At 47.1% G+C, this 23,383-nt stretch overlaps 1 protein-coding gene across 2 annotated transcripts in view; it reads right to left on the reverse strand.

Annotated features, from left to right (window-relative positions):
* LOC135883542 (SLAIN motif-containing protein-like) overlaps positions 1 to 23,383 on the reverse strand; it is a 106,526-nt gene that overhangs the window by 20,410 nt on the left and 62,733 nt on the right. For both annotated transcript variants that reach the window (XM_065410727.1, XM_065410726.1), the window contains exon 5: positions 7,891 to 8,031. In XM_065410727.1, the coding sequence (XP_065266799.1) occupies positions 7,891 to 8,031 (141 nt within the window). The remainder of the gene's footprint in view (positions 1 to 7,890; positions 8,032 to 23,383) is intronic.

A 23,383-nucleotide genomic window follows, 5' to 3' on the forward strand; every position in this document is an offset into this window, starting at 1 on the left:
GGCTGGTTTGGTATATCTTATAAAAGAATAATCACCAGTTCTGGGTTGTTTGCGCCCTATTTTTCAGCAGTTCGTCCTGAATTTGGCATCCTCAGTTGTGACCCACTAAGGCATGGTTACAGTGGCGTAGTCTGGCTAGGATCCACAGAACCAGGTCAATTAAGCTTTGGATCAGAACCCCACGCTACTAAAATTTGAATTTTGATATTGAGAGTTTGAAAGATTAAAGATCAGTGACGATGAGCCAGAAGGCATCAGCAGAAGCAATGAAACTGCAAGCCCTGAGAGAGAGCCTGTGTTTTGAACATGAACAGAAAATGACTAAAATAAAGAAAGAAGCTTCTGAAAGAGAGAGAGAGAGAGAAGCCCATGCCAGGCATATGGAATGGCTGGCTGCTGAGGAGAGGGTTCACCAGATGCAACAAGAAACTGCCAGACTTGAGCTCCAAGTTAAAAAAGCAATGGAACAGCAGCAGAAACTGCATCATCTTGCAAGTCCAGTTTATAACAAAGTTGGTATGTTGTGTTACTCTGAGTAGTTGTCGGTGTTTAACCAGTTTTGCTATGGCCAGGGAGAGGATGACTCTAACCTGGGAAATGTGGCAAATAGCTGTTTGTCTGTGAATGAGGTTTCTGAATGTCTGTCTAGTGTCTCAGAAGTGAGTTTAAAATTAGATAAAGCACAGGAAGAACTCACTGATCAGGAAAATGTTTATCTAGAGCAGATTAAAGTTGATGGTCAGGTTGAAGCCCTAATTGAGAAAGAAAAGGGTAGATTTTTTTGAGTTGGCTAGTGAAGTTTGTGAAAGTAAGCCTGAAAGGGGGAAAAGTAATGTGCTCAGTGTGATAAGCTACTGTTTGTGGAAAGCAACAGTTTATCTGTTGAAGGAAAAACTGTTTCCAATTGTTTGCTTGTTGCAAATAGCAGTGTGCCTAATAAAGGAGAATGTACCTCCAGTCTTTTGTCTGCGGAGCGGACAGAAAATGCTTCTCAGTTTATGCTACTTGAAAATTTATCAGTTATCACAGAGTTGGATTTGAATTTAACTAAAGCCCAGGAAGGGAATGTTCCTAAATTTGTGTCTGCTAGGGAGAATGACATTATAACTAGGTCACATCCAGTTGGTGTCATAACTAGATCCCAGAGACCAGACAAATTCTGGTGCTTCTATTTTGCCTGTTGCTGGTGTGGTGCTGGGTAAACGTATGACAACTCTGTTTAACCAGGTTGATATCATAGCCAGGGCACAAGGAAAGCATGAAGGTAATCTGAGTAAATTACCTACTGACAGTGTGGAAACTTGTAACAAGTTTCTAATCTTGTGACTATGAAGTCTAGCAGTTTACCTGAAAGGGTTTTTTGTAAAAATCCTCCTGATGTAACACGGGTGATTCTGGATTTAAGTGAAACCCAGAAAGAGTCTGTTGTTGCTCAGGAAAAATGTTCCTTTAGAGCAGGCCCTAGGTGAAAAAGGTAAGGGCAGAATTTCTGTGAAAATTGGGTTGTTGCTTGGAAAGATTCCGGAAGAGAAAAATCTTCAGGGTAGTTTTTGCAAGCAGTTTGCTGCAACTGATGGGTGTGGAAGTGATTTGATTGAGTTAACTCAGGGGAAATCACTGTTTGGAGACTTGTTTCAGTTCCTAACTGCCAGTCTTTCTGAGGTGTATAGATCCATTGACTTTGCTTTGGAAAGATCCAGTGTGCATAGCTTTGAGAAGGTTTTAGATGGAATGAAAATTGCCAGGGAATTTGAACAGCCCTATGACCAAGTGGCTGTGTTTGGCCAGCTTGTTGGGAAGACAATGTTGTTGGAACATGAATGTCTCCATGTTGATTCTTTAAGTAAGTAGTCTGTGACTCAGGTACTGAGGAAAGATTGGGTTACTGGTTTTTCAGAGCAGAACAGCCTTATGACTGAACCCACAAGGATGCAGGGGATGGCAGGTAAACTCTCATCTCTAGACACTTTGGATATGTCTTGTAGTCTCTTAGTGGACTTGAGATCTGATTTCATGTGGAAGCAGAGATTGGTAATGGAAGGACAAAAGAACCTTGAGTCTAACATGGTAGTGAAAATGGATAGTATCGCTTTACGACAGAGTCCAGCCTTGGAATTGGTAAAGGTTGAGGAGCTGAAAACTAGAAAACAAGCTAGTGTCTGTGTTGATGCAAATTACCTGACTGACTGGGGAGAGAAAGACTTGCACATAGTTGTTAGCAAAGAGGACACACCTATCCAGCCAATGGGTTCTGTTATTCAAGAGAGCTCAGATTTTCACCCTACTGGACAGGGAGGAAGGGAAAGATTAAACCTTGCAAATAAAAGCCACAGGTTAACCCTAAAATGCCAAAACCCCAATGGTATTGAGCAAAGGCGTGGCATGACAAAAATGATTGTAAATGTACACCTGCAATGAATTTGATATTAATATTAATGCTAATGTTAACTTTTGTGACTAATGTGTTGCTAATACCAAGAACTGTAAAAATGTACAATGTGCCTAATCTTTTGGAAAAATCCTTGAACATGTTAAGAGTGATACATAAGAGCACACTTTATGTTAAAAGACCTTGTAATACTGATATTTCACAGTTAGTGCGTTAACTAATCTTGAAACTGTACATAGGAGAAAAGATATTGCAGACCTAATGTGCTGTATGGGAAGGGAAACGGAGGTACACTACCATATTGCTTTCATGCCTAAATGCCAAGATTCCTACACTATGAGGAAAGTTAATATCTGCATTGACTTGTTGTTAATTGGGTTCCAAACATTTGCCAGAGCTTGTATAAATAAATTAGCTATTTTCTTTAGTTCTTGGCAAGATAACATGAAACATACAGGAATTATACTGCAAGAGCAGATCCAATCCACTATTGGTCTAACCAAGTTTTACCTTGGGTTTGTAAAGGGTTTCAACAATATTGTTAAACGTGATTTTAATAAACCATTTTGGTTATACATGGATACTTCTAATATTGGGTTTGAAGCTGTAGTAATACAGAACCAAGAATGGGAAATTCCTATGACGCATACAGTAAAGTCTGGGACACCACTTCCTGCATCAATTTTGCATTGGGGATGTGACGTTATCGGATTAAAATATGACCATATAGATCATTATTGCAACCACTGTTATATATTTGCAGCAAATATTGTACAAAGGTTGTAGAGTGAGGTGTCTATGAAAAGGTTATGACTTGCTGGTTCTGATTATGCTACCTGTGTGCACGTATCATTTTATATGTGAAGTATTGGCTCTATACTTGGATTTCAAATGTTTGCTCCTGGGGTAACGCCCACAAGGTAATGCCCAGCACATGTTGGAGAGACTGTTCAAATTAAGTGGCTCATCAAGAAACACTTGGTTGACAATGGACCATGGGAGACACCCATTTACACTGAGTGGACTGTCATGTAAACATGCTGTCTGCAGTGTAGGTAATGGCTTCCTGCAATGACTAAGGGAAATTGGGCATGAACATATGGCTTGCCCATGTGACTCCAAATTCCATCTTGTTGCTGTAATTTTCCACAGTAAGAACAATGGGATGTCCTCCACATGACAAAAAACTCTAAAAGGCCCTGGGAACACCTCCATTGTGTCTTCAATCCTGCTTCTTACCTCTGGAGGAACCTTGCTACAAACTCTCAGAGGGGTAGCCATGTTAGTCTGTATCAACAAAAAAACAAGGAGTCCGGTGGCACCTTAAAGGCTAACAGATTTATTTGGGCATCAGCTTTCGTGAGTAAAAAAACCCACTTCTTCAGATACATGGAGTGAAAATTACAGATACAGGCATAAATATAGGCACATGAAGAGAAGGGAGTTACCTTACAAGTGGAGAACCAGTGTTGACCATGCCAATTCAGTCAGGGTGGATATGGTCCACTCCTAATAATTGATGAGGAGGTGTCAATACCAAGAGAGGGAAAATTGCTTTTGTAGTGAGCCAGTCACTCCCAGTCCCTATTCAAGCCCAAATTAATGGTGTTAAATTTTGAAATGAATTGTAACTCTGCAGTTTCTCTTTGAAGTCTGTTTCTGAAGTTTTTTGGTTGAAGGATGGCTACTTTTAAATCTGTTATTGAATGTTGAGGGAAACTGAAGTGTTCTCCTACGGGCTTTTGTATGTTACCATTCCTGATTTGCGTCCATTTATTATTTTACGAAGAGACTGTCCGGTTTGGCCAATGAACATGGCAGAGGGGCACTGCTGACACATGATGGCATATATCATATTAGTAGATGTGCAGGTGAATGAGCCCCTGATGGTGTGGCTCATGTGGTTGGGTCCTCTGATGGTGTCGCTAGAGTAGATATGGGGACAGAGTAGGCAACTGGATTTGTTACAGGGATTGGTTCCTGCGTTAGTGTTTCTGAGGTGTGGTGTGTAGTTGCTGGTGAATATTTGCTTCAGGTGGGGGGGGGGGGGGGCTGTCTGTAAGCGAGTCTGTCTATCTGCTACAAACCGAAGCTTTGTTCAAAGAACTGAATGACCCATCCAAGCTGTGGATGTATTCCAGAGACTTGACTAAAGCCAGCAGTTTATTCCATCGCTGCTACAAGCCTGAACCAAGAACTTTGCCATTATTGTATGTATCGATTCATTTAACCAATTTTAACTCACCTTTTTCTTTCTTTTTATGAATACAGTAACTCCTCACTTAAAGTCGTCCCAGTTAATGTTGTTACGTTGCTGATCAATTAGAGAACATGCTCTTTTAAAGTTGTGCAATGCTCCCTTATAACGTTGTTTGGCAGCCGCCTGCTTTGTCCACTGCTTGCAAGAAGAGCAGCCCATTGGAGCTAGCTGGTGGGTGCTTGGAACCAGGGTGGGCCGACAGGCCCTCTAAGTTCCCTGTGCGGCAGCTGCCCAGCAGGCTATCAATTGCCAAGCAGTTCAGCTGTCCTGCCCCCTACTGCTGTGTGCTGCTCCTGCCCTCCGCCTTGGAGCTGCTCCTGGGAGCCTCCTGCTTGCTGTGCAGGGGTGGGAAGAAGGGTGCTAATGTCAGGGTGTCTCCCTCCCCCTGCTCCTGTACCCCATCTCCACAAAGTGGGGGGGGGGGCGCACACAACAGGGCTCGGGATGAAGGGAGCTTGCTGGCAGCAGCTGCTATCTCAACTTGCTTATCTACTTAAAAAGGCAATGTACTTAGTGTGGTCAGCGTACTTGGTCCCTCCATTCGTGCTGCCTTGTAGAATGTGAGGCTATGTTAACAACAATGTGTTAACCCTTGAGGGCTCAGTAAGGCATTTAGCAGTAAGGCATTCCCTGGGAAATATCCCACCCTTTGACTCCACCACCTCAACCAAGCTTCACAATCACCATTGCTAGTGTGTGTGTGTGTGTGTGTGTGTGTGTGTGTGTGTGTGTGTGTGTGTGTGTGTGTGTGTGTGTGTGTGTGTGTGTGCGTACACACACACACACACACACACACACTTACTTTTGTCTGGCAAAAAAAATTTCCCTGGAACCTAACCCTCCCATTTACATTAATTCTTATGGGGAAATTGGATTTGCTTAACATCATTTCGCTTAAAACAGCATTTTTTCAGGAACATAGCTACAACATTAAGTGAGGAGTTACTGTAAACCTTTAGATTTTAGATACTAAAGCAGAGGTGGGCAAACTCCGGCCCGCGGGACCCTCCTGCCCGGCCCCTGAGATCCTGCAACGCTCTGGGCGGCAGAGCTGCGAGCTCCTGGGGCAGCGCAGCTGCAGAGCCCGGCCTGACCCGGTGCTCTGTGCTGCGCGTTGGCGTGGATGGCTCCAGCCGGGCACCTGTCCGGGTGCTCTGGGCAGCACAGCTCTAGCGCCGCCAGCCACCGGTGCTCCAGGCAGCGTGGTAAGGGAGCAGGGGTGGATAGAGGGCAGGGGAGTTCGGGGTGGTGGTCGGGGGTGGGGGTATGGATAGGGAACAGGGGGGTTGAGTGGGAGCAGGGGTCCTGGCGGGGGGCAGTCAGGAAGGAGGGGGGGTTGTATGGGAGTGATGGGGGCGGGGGTTCTGCAGTCAGGGGCAGGGGTTCCAGGGGCGGTCAAGGGAAAGGGAGCAGGGGGGGTGAACGGGGCAGGGGTCCCGGGGAGGGGCTGTCAGGGAACGGGCGGGGGGGGGGGGGGGGAGGTTGGATGTGGCAGGAAAATTCCTTCCTGACCCCAAATATGGTGATCAGTTAGACCCTGAGCACATAGGCGATCACGATCATCCAGACACCTAGGAAAGCATTCAGTGTAGTAACTCAGAGCCCTTCCTATCTAGAGTCCCATCTCTGGCCACTGGAAATACTTGTTACCAGCAGTCGCCGATGGGCCACATGCCATTGTAGGCAGTCCCATCGTACCATCCCCTCCATAAACTTACCAAGCTCAGTCCCGAAACCAGTTAGGTTTTTTTGCACCCACTGCTTCCCTTGGGAGGCTGTTCCAGAACGTCACTCCTCAGTTAGAAACCTTCATCTTATTCAAGCTTATTCAGTTTACGTCCATTTGTTCAAATGACAACACTGACCCTTAATTTAAGTAACTCCTCTCCCTCCCTGGTGTTTATCCCTCTAATGTATTTATAGAGAGCAATCATCTCTCCCCTCAGCCTTCGTTTGGTTAGGCTAAACAAGCCAAGCTCCTTAAGTCTTTTCTCTTAAGGTAAGTTCTCCATTCGTCTGATCATCCTGTAGCCCCCTTCTCTGCACCTGTTTTAGGTTGCATTCATCTTTCTTAAACATGGGAGACCACAATTGCACACAGCATTCCAGATGAGGTCTCACCAGTGCCTTGTATAATGTAATAACAATTTCCTATCTCTACTGGAAATACCATGTATGAGACCATTAGGTTTGTGAATAGGAATTTTTTTGAAGTGACCATAAAGAACAATGTACTGGGGGGGGGGGGGGGGGGGACGGCGCAGATTTTGATGCCTTTACTCACACTGTAGAGTAACTTCCTTCACAAGCATAGATGGAATAAAGTGCTAATCAATGCAAAGGGATCCCTTGATTTGTGCTTTTTGGTCTCCTGTTCTAATTACTATTTGTTATTAGTGGTTTTAACTTTGTAAAACCTTGGTACAAAGGAAGTAAATATTTTCCAGAAGGTTTACATAAGAACCTAAACATCACCTTGCAGTAATCTGATTTACAGAAAGTGGAGAATGGAATTATTATGTAGCCCAACTGCTCGACATTTCTTTGTTCCTCCTCTGCAACTCTATGCAAGAGAGTGACTGGAATTCTCAGCTAGGACCTAATCCAACTCCCAATGAAGTCAATGGAAAGATTGCTATTGACTCCAAAGGGAATCTTTCCATTGACTTCAATGGGAGTTGGATCAAGCCCCTAAAATCCAAATAAGAGGCAATGAGTACATTTTGCCCTCTGCAGCATGTCTAGTGGATTGAGCACAGGACCAGAGCTAGAAATCCAAGTTCTAACTGCAGCCCTCTCAATTCTGGCTCTCTGTTTTTGACTCAGGCTCTGGGCTACACATGAAATGTTGTTGCATGGAAGATGCAAACAGATTTTAAAACATGGTTCTCTAGAAAAATGCTAACATGGTTTTAAGTCTCAATGCAGAGAGAACTTCATTTAGGCACAGAGTAAGATTTTCAAAGGTACAAATGGTAGACACCTAACTCCAGTTTGGACCTTTGAAAAATCTCCTCTACAATCATTTTTATGAAGTGTCGTGAATTGAAAATGTTATCTTATCAACCAGGTTTATGTGGACATCTTAGAGCTGTAGAATTTAAAGTTAACTTATAAAAGAAAATGTAGTAAATTGAAAGTGGGCTATTAAAATCTTGTATGTTTGGACAGTTGAAATCTATCTGCATTTCCCTACAATTTCAATTACAAGACTAACAGAAAGGAAATTGCTGTCACATACTTTCTTCCTGTAGGCGTGCCATAACCTGGACATCAGTCAAGTCCTGCAGCTTGTATCCCATAGAGATGGAGTCATCAGATGTACTCAGCTCGCTGTCTACAGAGGACTGAGAGCTCAGTGCAGAATGCATGCTCAAGTAACCTTCAGAAAAAAAAGAAAAGGAGACAAACACAGAACAATGAGGAGCAGAAAATGCTTTAGACACCCACACAGAACCAGTGATAAACTGCATAATTTTATTCCAATGCCAGTTCCAGTCATGATGCAAAGAGATAAAGTTCAGAACTGAGGTGGCCCAGTTTATTTGCTAGGAATAATTTACACAAGTCAGTAATGACTACAGAAGAGAGCGTGCGCCACATCTATCAGTAAATTTTATGAGGTAGAGCCTGACATCGTGCTTTGTGGCCTTCTCAGCGAGAGGAAGAGAAATGCTCATTCTTTAATATGGACTTGAACCCAGAAATAGCTGCCAGAACATTTCTCAGTATTTACTGTTTTTGCACTTTTTTGAGAAAGGTAATGCTGCAGCGCCAATGGCTCAATGTGAACTCTCAGGAGAACTTGCTATGGCATTTACATCTGGCCATAAGAGTGCTAAGATCTGAATCTCTCTCACAGATTCACTGATGGAGTGAAAAGTCATTCAGTTTAATCTCAGTGACACAATGGAAGGCAAAAAGCCCTCCTGTACTATTCAAATTACGAAGAATTACAACAGTGAGTTTGTTCTATGTGAGACAAGCTGGTCATATAATATCCTTATGCAATGGTAGGTTTTATACTAGGTACTTGCTATCTCATCCTCTGTTTGTTTCTGCCACTTTTTGCATCTTGTCATAAACCATCTATTTGTACAACACCTAGTACAATGAAATCCTGATTGGGACCTTTACATTGCTGTAATATAAATAATAAAATACAAATTAGCAGGCATCTCTCTCTGATTAAGGAGAGAAATTTCTACTACAGGCACATACATGAATGAAAAAATTCATTTCAAATGAAAGCATTCATGATTTGTAATGTGAAAATTTACCTAATAACATTTGTTTAATGATCTAAGTTTTGAAAATCAATATTTTCCCACAGTACATTTATGAGATATTCCAATAGTTTACAGCAGGATAAGGTATATGAATACAGAGCAATTTACTGGCATACATTTGTTGGCGAAAGACATTTTCCTTACCTACTAGTTGTTTTTGGTGAACTAGTTACACCAGTATTCATCCTCTGGTCTCAGGCAAATGGCAGTCAATCCAACATAGAATTGTTTGTACTCTGGCCTTTCTTCCCTTGTATTTTCTCCTCCTGCTTGGCAGCAGAGGAATGACTGCTAAAGGGTAGCTTCTTATCCCACTTTATTAACCTAGCAGCTTAGTTAACATATCTCCATCCTCTTTTTCCATTTAATAAATACTGGATAAAAACAACACTAAATACTTTTTAGTTCACATGAAAAGCAGTCACCGGAGGGGAGGGGGGAAATTGAGAAGGGGAGAAGAAATCCAAGGGTGTGAAGATCTCTACATGGCAATTGCCTGCCTCCTCGCTGATTCACATGACAAATTACCATAGTGTGCACTAGAAGCAACCAAATGCCAAAATACAGAGATACAGATCCCATTACTTGTACAGTTATTTTAGGGCTGGAGAGAGAGAGAGAGAGAGAGAGAGAGAGAAATGAATCCCAAACCAATAATAACTGCCCCTATATAACGGTTTGGACTGAGGAAGCAAACCAGCAAAAGAGAAGAACCTTAAGAATGTGCAAAATACAGGCTCGCAAGATTCTGTGCTTGTCTTATAGGAGTTGAAATCACTAACATCTAAAGTAGAGTGAAGAATGCAACTTCCTGCTCCGAGTTAGGGATTAGAGGTCATCGGCTATAAAGGGGAAACAAAACCACAGGGTCCTAAACTCCAGAACTCTTGCCAGACAAGTGAAGATCCGATTAAAAGTCTATCATGAGGCTTCTGATGCACCTATTGTATATAGGCCACCATTTGCAGCCTGCCTTGTTTACCTCAGATCATGTAGTTTCAGTAGAAATTATCAAAATTTCTTGAAAGCCTTTTCTACACTAGAAAACTGAACTGTGGCTAAAAGTAATTTTCAGCAATGGTTTCTCCCAAACGGCACTGAAAACTGTTTAAGTGCTAATCTAGAGCAGGCAAAAACTGTTTTCAAAGCCAGTTCAGGAGGAAACATCACTAAATATCCATTTTAAGCAATGGTTAATTTCCTAATGTAGACAGAACTTAAGGTAACAGTGACAGAATCTCCATGTCATTTCCTCAAGATGCTCCCTTTGGGTTGAGCAACATTTTGAAAGAAGAAGGATGTTCCAGGGGCTAGGGCAGGGATTGGCAACCTTTGGCACGCGGCTCGCCGGGCCAAGCACCCTGGCGGCCAGGCTAAGCACCCTGGCGGCCAGGCTGTTTGTTTACCTGCTGCGTCCGCAGGTTTGGCCGATTGCGGCTCCCACTGGCCGCGGTTCACCACTCCAGGCCAATGGGGGCGGCGGGAAGCGGTGGCCAGCACATTCCTCGGCCCACGCTGCTTCCCGCAGCCCCCGTTGGCCTGGGACGGCGAACCGCAGCCAGTGGGAGCTGCGATCGGCTGAACCTGTGGATGCGGCAGGTAAACAAACTGGCCTGGCCCGCCAGGGTGCTTACCCTGGCGAGCCGCGTGCCAATGGCTGCCGATCCCTGGGCTAAGGCATTAGTCTAGGACTTGGGAGACTCGTTTTCCATCTATAACAGCGGTTCTCAAACTTGAGCAACCCAAGGACCCCCATTTTGATTTAAAATTTTTCAGACCCCCCCCCAATTCCCCCACTTAGCCCCAGGCACCGCTCCCACTCCACCCCTTCCCCCAAGGCCCCACCCCCCCACCTCTTCCCGCTCCACCCCGCCTCTCCTCTTCCCGCCCCTCCCCCCAAGCGCACTCCGTCCCAGCTCTTCCCTCTCACTCCCAGCGCTTCCTGCATGCTGCTGAACAGCCATTACCCCAGCATGCAGGAGGTGCTGGGAGAGAGTGGGAGGAGTTGATCAGCAGGGCCCATGGACCCCCTGGTGTACCCTCATGGACCCCCAGAGGTCCACAAACCCCAGTTTGAGAAACACTGATCTATAAAATAGCAATAACTACACTTCCCTACTTCACGGTGTGTTGGGAGTGTGGCATTATACCCCATATTCTTCATAGTCATATTATGATATGAGTATGTCATAATTATGATGTATTTTGTACAATATAAGACATCTGAGATATCATTGGAAAGGTTATAATTTAGTGAATATGATTATCCAACTTGTATGCATGTATCATTCTGGTATCTGAAATTAGGAATATTGTCTATGCATCTATTACAAATTTGTTTACAGCTGGGGAATGCCCACTAGACAGAATGCAATCAGTCTAGATGGCTGGCTGGGAAGGGCCATTAGGGAAAACAATAGAAGATGCTAATCTCCCGCCAGGGAGCCTTCCTGAGGATGCTACGAACAGCCTCTGACTCAAGGCTGCTATGGCCCTACAGAGACGTGACCAAGTCACCTGGTACTGGCCTCCATCACAGAATACTAGGGTTTTTCCACTGACAGGCATGGGAACTAAATTTGGAGACAAAGGGTTCCCGCCATATGCAAAAGCTATTTAAGGCAGGGGAGTAACATCATTGTGGTACTTCACTAACTCCCCACCCAAAGGAGACTCTCGGAAACTCCTGAGAAACGAGGATTTAACTGGGGGAGAAGAGCTGAACACAGGTTAGAGGGATTTCTAGCCTATAAAAGTAACACCTGGAGTTTTAAGCTGCAAGCAAGTGCAGCTTGGCCTCAAGAATCTCTGCAAACTGCCTAAACCAACAATTAGGGTGAGAATTTGCTACTCATTTCCAATTTCTTTAGTATATTAAGCTTATATTGCATTTTTGTTTTATTTGCTAGGTAATCTGCTTTGATCTGATTGCTATCCCTTATAATCACTTAAAAATCTCTCTTTTGTAGTTAATAAACTTATTTTTGTTTTGTCTAAAACCAGTGTTTGGAAATGATAACGGGGGAGGGAGGGAAGGGCAGAAAGCTGTTGCATATCTTTCTCCACATTGAGAGAGGGGGCGAATTTCTTGAGCTTACGCTGTACAGTTTTCTGTGCAGTGCAAGACAGTATAATTTTGGGTTTACCCTCCAAAGGGGAGCATGCACTTGAGAAACTGGGTAGTTCCTTAGCTAAGCCTTCCCATGTAGAGCGGATCTCAGTATCTCTGTGTAGCTGCAGCTGGGTGTACCCCTATCTGTGTGTGTCCTGGAGGGGGCTTGAGAGCCTGTCTCAGCAGTACAGTGTAAAGGGAGCCCAGGCTGGAGGGTCAGGTGGGCTCAGTGGTACCCGAGTTCCAGGTGGCACCCCAGGGGGAACCCGTCACAGGGAGGATAACTGCATTAAATTCCTTGACTTTAACAAAGCTTTTGATATGGTCTCCCACAATATTCTTGCCAGCAAGTTAAAGAAGTATGGATTGGATGAATGGACTATAAGGTGGATAGAAAGCTGGCTAGATCGTTGGGTTCAACGGGTAGGGATCAATGGCTCCATGTCTAGTTGGCAGCCGGTATCAAGCAGAGTGCCCCAAGGGTCGGTCCTGGCGCCGGTTTTGTTCAATATCTTCATTAATGATCTGGAGGATGGCGTGGACTGCACCCTCAGCAAGTTTGCAGATGACACTAAACTGGGAGGAGTGGTAGATATGCTGGAGGGTAGGGATAGGATACAAAGGGACCTAGACAAATTAGAGGATTGGGCCAAAAGAAAGCTGATGAGGTTCAACAAAGACAAGTGCAGAGTCCTGCACTTAGGACGGAAGAATCCCATGCACTGCTACAGACTAGGGGCCGAATGGCTAGGCAGCAGTTCTGCAGAAAAGGATCTAGGGGTTACAGTGGACAAGAAGCTGGATATGAGTCAACAATGTGCCCCTGTTGCCAAGAAGGCTAAACGGCATTTTGGGCTGTATAAGTAGGGGCATTGCCAGCAGACTGAGGGACGTGATCATTCCCCTCTATTCAACATTGGTGAGGCCTCAACTGGAGTATGTGTCAAGTTTTGGGCCCCACACTACAAGAAGGATGTGGAAAAATTGGAAAGAATCCAACAGAGGGCAACAAAAATGATTAGGGGGCTGGAGCACATGACTTATGAGGAGAGGCTGAGGGAACTGGGATTGTTTAGTCTGCAGAAGAGCAGAATATGGGGGGATTTGATAGGTGCTTTCAACTACCTGAAAGGGGGTTCCAAAGAGGATGGATCTAGACTGTTCTCAGTGGTACCAGATGACAGAACAAGGAGTAATGGTCTCAAGCTGCAGTGGGGGAACTTTAGGTTGAATATTAGGGAAAACTTTTTCACTAGGAGGGTGGTGAAGCACTGGAATGGGTTACCTAGGGAGGTGGTGGAATCTCCTTCCTTAAAAACCTCTAAGGACAGGCTTGACAAAGCCCTGGCTGGGATGATTCAGTTGGGGATTGGTCCTGCTTTGAGCAGGGGGTTGGACTAGATGACCTCCTGAGGTCCCTTCCAACCCTGATATTCTATGATTCTATGACAAAGACGATGAGGCACTCCTATGGTAGGAGGAGCAATACAAGTACTAAGATAAATAGAAGTTCTGTATCTTTAAAACAGACACTTTCAGTACAATGACCTTTTCCTCTTTGTCCTCATCTTTTCAAAGACATCAAAGATATTTCCAGCAGCTAAGCAAAAGTAGCAAGGATGTGGTGCATTGAAAAAAACAGCACAATGTTCTTCCAAAGACATTACCTTCCACCCTAAGAGGGCAAAACTGAACTACTCTAGACTGGCCAGTAGCCAGCAACAAACTCTGGGTGTTCTATATGCGAAGTCTGTTCTGAGAAAGGACTGCAGAGTTTTAACTTTGCATTAGTTATTCATGATGCACTAATCTTTGACAATCCTACTGACCAGTGACTTACTAAAATAAAAGCATTACCATACTTCTGTTTCTGTTCTGGTATTCCACAATATATCAGAGGGATAAATACCAGGGAGGGAGAGGAATTATTTCAGCTCAGTACTAATGTGGACACGAGAACAAATGGATATAAACTGGTCGTCGGGAAGTTTAGGCTTGAAATTAGACGAAGGTTTCTAACCGTCAGAGGGGTGAAGTTCTGGAACAGCCTTCCGAGGGAAACTGGGGGGGCGAAAGACCTCTCTGGCTTTAAGATTAAGCTTGATAAGTTTATGGAGGGGATGGTTTGATGGGATAACGTGATTTTAGTCAATAGGTCAATAACGTGCCATCGCTGGTAATTAGTATCAATGGTCAATGTGGGTCTGGCTGGAGAATCTTGCCTGCATGCTCGGGGTTCTGCTGATCGCCATATTTGGGGTTGGGAAGGAATTTTCCTCCAGGGTAGATTGGCAGAGGCCCTGGAGGTTTTTCGCCTTCCTCCGCAGCATGGGGCAGGGGTCGCTTGCTGGAGGATTCTCTGCGACTTGAAGTCTTTAAATCATGATTTGGGGACTTCAACTGCTGAGGTAAGGGAGAGAATTATTCCAGGAGTGGGTGGGTCAGCTTTTGTGGCCTGCATCATGCAGGAGGTCAGACTAGATGATCATAATGGTCCCTTCTGACCTTAAAGTCTATGAGTCTATGAGATTTTACACTTCATTAACTGAGGGCAAGTGTACACTAACAAATTAAGTTGATTTAAGTTACGTTGACATACAGCCACTGCAGTAATTAAATCACTTTTGCATGTTCACACTACACTCCTTGTGTCGACGGTGTGTGTCCTTACCAGGAGCGCTTCAACCAATTTAACTGTCAGCGTGGGGCATTGTGGGATGGCTTCTGAAAGGCAGCAACAGGTTCAGGCGGGACGGCAACTGCCACGGCGGGGCGACTGCCAGGCTCGTGAGAGTCCCGTACCAATATTGCCTGGGCCATGCCAGGGCGATCAGGAGGACCCAGGCCCTGTCCGTTTTTATCTTCTCCAAGATCTTGCCAATCAACGGGATCGGGGGGAAGGCATAGAGAAGCTGGCCCGACCAAGATAGGAGGAAGGCATCAGAGATGGTACCCGCATCCAACCCCCCTCGGAGCAGAAGCGGGGACACTGGCGGTTCTGCCGTGTCGCAAACAGGTCCACCTTGGGAGTGCCCCACTTTGGGAAAGTCCTGTGCACCACCTCTGGGTGTAGTGACCACTCGTACTGAGAGGAGAAGTCTCAGCTCAGGCGATCCACCCGTGAGTTCCGGGCACCCGGTAAGTGGTGGGCTTCCAGGCAAATATTGTGGGCTATACAGAAGTCCCACAGCCTGAGGGCTTCCTGGCAGAGGAGCAGGCCCCGCCTTGCCTGTTGATGTCAAACATCAAGGCCGTGTTATCCGTGAGAACCCTGACCACTCTGCCCTCCAGGTGCGAGCGGAAGGCTGCGCATGCCAGACGGACCACCCTGAGCTCCTTGACGTTTATATGCAGGGCAAGGCCCTGCGCGGACCACAGACCTTGGATCTGAACGTTCCCTACATGGGCTCCCCACCCCCGGTCCGACGCATCTGACACCAGCTCCACTGATGGGGGCCTGCCCCTGAACGGGACCCTGTGGAGCATGTTCCCCAGGGAAGACCACCATTGTAGGGAGGTGATCACCGGTTCAGGCACAGTGAGGACCTTGTCCATCCTGTCTCTGGACTGGGAGAACACCGAGGCCAATCAGAGCTGGAGGGGCCTCATCCTGGGTCTGGTGTGGCGAACCACATATGTGCACGCCAACATGTGACCCAAGAGCTGGAGGCACGCTCTGGCTGTGGTCACAGGGAACCTTGTGACTGTGCTGAGGAGTTCCCTTAGGGTCTCAAACCTGTCCGGTGGGAGGGAGGCCCTGGCCGATGTAGAGTCCAGGACTGCCCCAATAAACCCTATGCGCTGCACTGGGACTAACGTGGACTTGGTGTTGTTTACCAACAGGCCCAGGGTGACGCACGTGGACAGAAGGAGTGCCACGTGATCCCGCACCTGCGACCTAGAGCTGCCCTTTACCAGCCAGTCGTCGAGAAAGGGGAAGATCTGGACCCCGCGATGTCTGAGATAGGCCGCTACCACAGACATGTACTTTGTGAATACCCTGGGAGCAGTGGACAGGCCAAACGGGAGGACCGTAAATTGGTAGTGTTCCTACCCAACCATGAAACAGAGGAAATGTCTGTGCCCCTCTAAAATATGAATGTGGAAGTACGTGTCCTGCAGATCGAGGGCGGCGTACCAGTCCCCGGGATCCAGGGAGGAGATGATGGAGGCCAGAGAGACCATGCAAAACTTGAGCTTTACCATGTACTGGTTCAGGCCTCGCAAGTCCAGGATGGGCCTGAGCCCACCTTTGGCCTTTGGGATAAGGAAGTAGCGGGAGTAGAAACCCTTGCGTCTGAACTCCGCTGGTACCACTTCCATCGCTCCTAGGCCAGGGAGCCGCCCCACCTCCTGCTTGACTAGGGCCTCGTGGGAGGGGTCCCCCAGGAGGGATGGGGACGGACGGTGGGTGGGTGGGATAGAGGTAAACTGGAGGGTGTAATCCCTGGAGACGGTGTTGAGGACCCATTGGTCCAAGGTCAGCTACGACCACTCCGGGAGAAAAGCACACAACCGGTTAGAGAAGGGAAGCTTTATTGCGGGTGGATCCATGGTATGAACTAGTAAGTTACCCCTGGGCGTCCTGTCGAAACTGCTGCTTTCCTGCCTGTTTGCCCTTGGAGGGCCCACGTTGGGGCGCAGACCGGGATTGCCTCTGTAGGCATTTCTTATAGTCCCTTGACTTTTTATAAGGGGGCTCATATTTAGCGTGGGTGGCCTGGGTGGGAGCCTGCTGCGGCTTAAACTTGGTCCTGGCTGGAGCCGAGACATAGAGACCAAGGGTCTTAAGCGTTGTGCGGGAATCTTTCAGGCCCTGCAATTTCACGTCCATCTGTTCCGCAAACGACCTTGCCATCCAATGGAAGGTCCTGTAACGAGTTATGCGCCTCGCTGGATAGCCCAGACAGCAGGAGCCACGACACCCTCCTCATGGACACCGCAGAGGCCATAGACCTTGCAGCTGTATCCGTGGCATCCGACGCTGACTGCAGGGTTGCCCTGGCAGCCACTGTACCCTCCTCCACCGGAGCCTTAAACTCCTTCTTGTCACGCTCTTGGAGGGAGTCCTCGTATCTCCCCAGGAGGGCTTAGTGGTTCGTCACCCTTAACTGGAAACTCAAGGACAAATAAACCTTTCTCCCGAATAGATCCAGTCTCCTTGAGCCTTTATTCTTAGGAGTAGGGGCTGGTTGGCCCTGCTTCTCCCTGTGGTTGACCGACTCAACCAGTGAGTTGGGGGCAGGGTAGGTGTACAGGTATTCATGCCCCTTGGCAGGCATGAAGTACTTCCGTTCCGCCCTCTAAAAGATAGGGGGCAAGGAAGCCGGGGTTTGCCAAAAGGCGTTCAAAATCTTTGCCACCCCTTCATGGAGTGGGAGGGCCATCCCGCCTGGCGCCAAGGCCAAGAGGATGTTGAAGAGGGAGTCCGAGGGTTCCTCCACCTCCTCGGCTTCAAGGTTAAGGCTTGATGCCACCCTTTTCAACAGTTCCTGGTGGGCTTTAGAGTCCTCCTGCAGGACAGGCGGAGGAGGGGCCGTAATCGCCTCATCAGTGGAGGATGAGGATAGGGGTGCGGTACTCTGCGAACCCATCGGTGCCGCAGACCCCACCACTTGGTCCCTCTCCGGGCACGGAGCCGGTGATGAACGCCCCACCAACTCCTTCCTGGGAGGCTGAGATAGGGAGGCCGATGGTCTCTCCGAGGCTCCGGCCACCTAGCGAGCCACTACCGGGGGCTGCATCGGGGGCCACGGGGCCCATTGGTACCACAGTGCTGGCCAAGGAGCCCGGTGCCACTGCACCTGCTGTGGCACCAGCGGAGCAGGCTGTTCAGCCTGACTAGCCTGTCCCAACGACTGACAACTGCGAAGGGAGGCTGGGCTGGCATACGACCTGCCGCTATCCCGGGACCGGGAGGAGCGGTAGCGTCGGGAATGGTGCCGACCACGAGACCATGATCCCGGTGTGGAGGAGCAGGAGTACCGCCGGTAGCAGCTGCTCCGCGATCGGCTCCGACAGACAGATCTGCGACGGCGAGGTGCCAGCGATCAACACCTGTAACTGTGGGAGCGGTGCCACGGCAGGGACCTCGAGCAAGACAAAGAACGGGAACGGCGTCGATGACCGTACTGCGACAGGCTACGGTAGCCTCTCGGAGACTATGGTCCCTTGAGGCGGAGCGGTACCTGGAGCCCCTACCTGTCAGTACCCAGCCAGACAACCTGGGGGTCAACGGGGACCGGCGCAGACTGCACACGGGGCGGTTGCTGAGCGGCGAACGGCATCTGGAACATTCCCTAGACCGTGAATGGTACCGACCAGGCGGCAACTGCAGGAATCCAAGTGGTGGCTTGCCTCTGGACTGGGGAGCCAAAGGTGGTGGTGCCCCTGGTACTGGCAGAGACATAACGTCCTGGGCCGCTTACAGGGCCTCAGGCGTGGAGGGCACCCGGACGTCCGGGGAGGTTGGCGCAGAGTGGGCCGTGCTACTCCACTCAACCTGAGTTGGAGGCCGGGAGGCCGACGGGGACAGAGAACTGCCCAACGTGGGTCTAGTCTCTGCCCCGGTCTTACTCCGGTGTCTCAGTGGAGAAGACCTCTTCTTTGCTTTCTTGGAATGTCCTGAGGACAGGAAGCGGTGCTGGCTGGTGGAAGGCACCGAAGGGTCACTGCGCACTGACGCCGCGGTGCTCGGTGCTGACTCGGAGCGGCACACCAGAGTCAGGGTCAAGGCCGACTCCATCAAAATGGCTCGGAGCCGAATGTCCCGTTCCTTCTTGGTCCGAGGCTTGAAGGATCTGCAAATCTTGCAGTGATCGCTGAGATGGGTTCCCCCAGACAGCATAAACAGTCAGCGTGCGGATCACTCATGGGCATTGCCCACTTGCAAGTGTCGCACAACTTAAAGCCCGGGGCATGCCCCGACCCAGGCGCACTAAACTAACTCTAAACTAAACTACTTTAACTACAGGTACTACTAACTATGAACTAACAGCATCCAAGAGGGAAGCTGCAGCCAAGCTGGAGCAGAGCAGTTCCGATGCACCTTCACTGGCGGCAATAAGGAACTGAGGGTGGGGGGAGTACACAGCGCCCCTTATACCGCACCACAGAGGCGCCACTCCAGGAGTTGCTAGGGGCACTCCCCTACGGGAACTGCTAGGGGAAAAATTTCCTGCACCGTTGCACATGGCGAGCACGCACACCTATTGTGGAATGCACGTGAGCAATCACAGAATATCATAGAATATCAGGGTTGGAAGGGACCTCAGGAGGTCATCTACTCCAACCCCCTGCTCAAAGCAGGGCCAATTCCCAACTAAATCATCCCAGCCAAGGCTTTGTCAAGCCTGACCTTAAAAACCTCTAAGGAAGGAGATTCCACCACCTCCTTAGGTAAGAAGAAGCTGCCTTACATTGACCTAACTGTAGTGTAGACTAGGCCTGAGATAGCAAATAATTTTCGTGTGGAGTGAAGTGATGAGCAACTGTAGAAAGATTTTAGTTTACTACAAACCATTTAAAAAGTTTCTTTCCATCCCATTCTTGAATTCTTTCCTCTGAAAGTGTCCTGATAGAAGGGATAGGGGATGAAGAGACTCATAGGTGCTAAGATAATACAAATAATAAAGAAGGTGGTGGTGGTGAAGAAATACAAAAGAATTTTCTCCAGAATGGCAACAAAATACTTCAGTATGCCGTATACCAGGAATTCATCCTGACAGACTCAGCCACTGCTCTCCTGGAATCATTGACATCTACAAGACTACAATAATGGGCAGAGATGCGGGAGGCCATAGACTTAACGTAATCAAGTTGTAAAGCATGGGCCCTTTTGTGGTACTTAGGTCGAGTGGTGCCATCAAACACACAAGCGATGCAAGTTACTGCTAACAGCATTGCCAATCTTCTACTAAAAAACTCAAAGACAATTGTAAGCCAATGAACAAAAAGAGATGAAAAACAGCTCAAGGAATCTTGTGCATGAAGTGTACCTTTGTCAAGTTTCTGCCAACCCTCCCTCCACAAAAGCTGAGATTGACACTGCCCTCTCTGCTACTAAAACAGGAAAAGCAGCTGGCATTGATGTCATCCTTCCAGACTTTCTTAAATATCTTAGACCAAGAGGGCGCAACTGGATGGCTACAATATTCACGAAAGTCATCATGACCAGCAAACTTCCAACAGCTTGGAGACAATCCATGGCCATCGCTATTTTAAAACCTGGAAAGCTATTTCCCTATCGCTCTCCTTTGGCAAGGCTGATCCCCATCCTGGAGACCACAACGAACAGGGCGAAGCTGCTGTGACCAAGCTTTTGCACTAGCTGCACACACTGAGGCCAGCTGCCAACAGAAACGACTGCAGTTTTTATCGACTTCTCATCGGTTTATGCTATCATCTTGGCATAAGGGTTTACTGGTGAAGCTTTCCAACCTGCTTCAACAGAACCAGACATTTTGACTCATTAAGTCAATGTTCTCGGACAGAACATTCTGTGTCCATCTTGGAAGTCAGGGTAGCCAAAAGTGAAGTTTGCACAATGGCTTCCCACAGGGATCAGTACTAGCACCGCCCCTTTTTAAGCTGTATTTTAAGTGATATGTCCAAAACGACATGCCGCATCATTTATGCTGATCCTTGGCACTAACGACACAGGCCACAACACTCAAGAAAGCAGAAGACACCCTTAATGATCTGAAGAGAATGGAAAACTATTTTTGGTTCTGGCGGCTCATACCCAATCCATCAATTATGGTGTTTCAGCTTTTCATCTCTACAATTCTGAAGCTAAGAGGATGCTAAACGTAAACTTTTGGGGCAAGGCAATTGCTCACAATCCTAATCCCCGCTATCAATCGCAGCCTTACCTATCAACAATATCTGAAGCAGGGGAGCCATAAAATGAAAAGTCGCATTAATATACAAAAGCTAGCAGGTTCTAGTTGGGGTTGTGACTCTTGAACGCTACAAACAGCAATACTGGCTTTCGTTTAACTCCATGGTTGAGTACCGCACACCCGTTTGGGGAAGATGCTCCCGCACAGACCTTGTCAACACCCAGCTAAAGGCAGCTCCGACACTTATAACTGGCACCCTGAAGTACACTCTGCTGCCTTGTCTTCAAGTCCTCACAAACATCCTTCCTTCAACCATCTGGCAAGAGATAGCAGCACTGTGCAACAACAACAAAAATCACTCACTCACTTGGCAATTGCCTTAAGTCCTGCTGACCATTCTGGGCATCTGGTGAAGCTCTTCTGTCATCTGTCAGCCAATGGGAGTTGCTCCAAAATACTATTGCATAAATGTTTCCAACCTCCACCCCTCACCAAGAGGCAAAAAAAGATCTATTTTTCTGATGTTTAAGAAATTTGCTAGGTAGTTCAAGATTTCTATTCAAGGAACTTTCCATTGGACCAGGAAAAAGTCTTGGATTCTCAAAGTCAAACCCATTGCAGATCCACACCCCCAAGCGACATAGATATACCAACCTAACCCCCTAACCACAGCAGCTTCTCCTGCTGACATAGCTAACACCTCTCAAGGAGATGGATTAACTACACCGACAGGAGAGCTCTCCCCTGTCAGCTTACAGCATCTTCATTAAAGTGCTACAGTGGTGCAGCTGCACTGATGCAGCGTTTTAAGCGTAGACTTACCCACAGTCACTAATAGATCTGGGTTCCTGATTTGAACAGTCCTTTTGAGAAAACCCCATATTAAACAAATTAATAACTAATTCATCTCCTCAAAATACACTGCAACTATAAAAGAGATCCTTTCCTATAAAAATCAACCTACAGAACTTAAATAGTCAAAAGAAAGAAGAGTGTCCAAATAATTCAGTACTTCCAGAAACAGTGTTCTATTAAATCTAAAAAATCAAAGAGGAAAAAAAAGTAACATCTCAAAAGCATACCTGCATCTGTCAAAATATCTGCATGCGAGACAGGTTTTTAAAATATTCACGTGACTTCAAGTTTCAAGACAGACTGTGTTAAACATGCTTTTTTTTTTGAACATGCAAATCAGATCTACACAAAAATGAAACGAGAAATTCTTTTGACAGGAAACCAAAGGCAAAGCATTGCTCCAACAGCAAACTAACCATGGGCTGCATCTAGAGGGTTAAATGCTACCCCTGAAAGAGTCCATGTACAAATTTCATTGAGAGCAGACCATGTGCATCCAAAGGGCAGACTCTGATCTAAAGTGTTCAGGAGAAAAACTAGTAGTTTAATCATCATTTGACACAAATTAGAAGTTTTGGTCCCAAATTCCAATGAAGACAGATCTTCTGATGAAAATATGAGATGTATATAAATTATTCTTGTTGGAGGTCTTGGTCATCTTCTAATTTAAAAGTAATACAAATTTTATTCCAAGAAGTCAAGCGAAAGCTTTCCATCAGATTTTACTATTCCAATCTTTATTTAGCTACTCAATTATTTCACCATCTCTCTAAAAGAGGGAACTGCAAAGCGTTTGGTGTTTAGTATAATTAGTATAATTTTCAAAAGCACCTAAGGCCTGGTCTACACTAGGAGTTTGTCGAATTTAGCGCCGTTACATCGAATTAACCCTGCACCCGTCCACACCACGAAGCTATTTAGTTCGACATAGAGCTCTCTTAAATTCGACTTCTGTACTCCTCCAAAACGAGAGGAGTAGCGCTAAATTCGAAATGGCAATATCGAATTAGGCTAGATGTGGATGGAAATCGACGGTAATAGCTCCGGGAGCTATCCCACAGTGCACCACTCTGTTGACGCTCTGGACAGCAGTTCGAGCTCGGATGCTCTGACCAGCCACACAGGAAAAGCCCCGGGAAAATTTGAATTCCTTTTCCTGTCTGGGCAGTTTGAATCTCATTTCCTGTTTGGACAGCGTGGCGAGCTCAGCAGCACTGGCAACGATGCAGAGCTCTCCAGCAGAGATGGCCGTGCAATCTAATAGAAAGAGGGCCCCAGCATGGACTGATCGGGAAGTCTTGGATCTCATCGCTGTGTGGGGCGATGAGTCCGTGCTTTCAGAGCTGCGCTCCAAAAGAAGGAATGCAAAGATCTACGAGAAGATCTCTAAAAGCCATGGCAGAGAGAGGATACAGCCGGGATGCAACGCAGTGCCGCGTGAAAATCAAGGAGCTGAGACAAGGCTACCAAAAAACCAAAGAGGCAAACGGACGCTCCGGATCCCAGCCCCACACATCCCGTTTCTACGAGGCACTGCATTCCATCCTAGGTGCGGCCGCCACCACTACCCCACCACTGACCGTGGACTCTGAGGATGGGATATTGTCCACGGCCGGTTCCTCGTCGGAAATGTTA

This window comes from Emys orbicularis, chromosome 9 (assembly GCF_028017835.1).
Source record: "Emys orbicularis isolate rEmyOrb1 chromosome 9, rEmyOrb1.hap1, whole genome shotgun sequence".
NCBI lineage: Eukaryota > Metazoa > Chordata > Testudines > Emydidae > Emys > Emys orbicularis.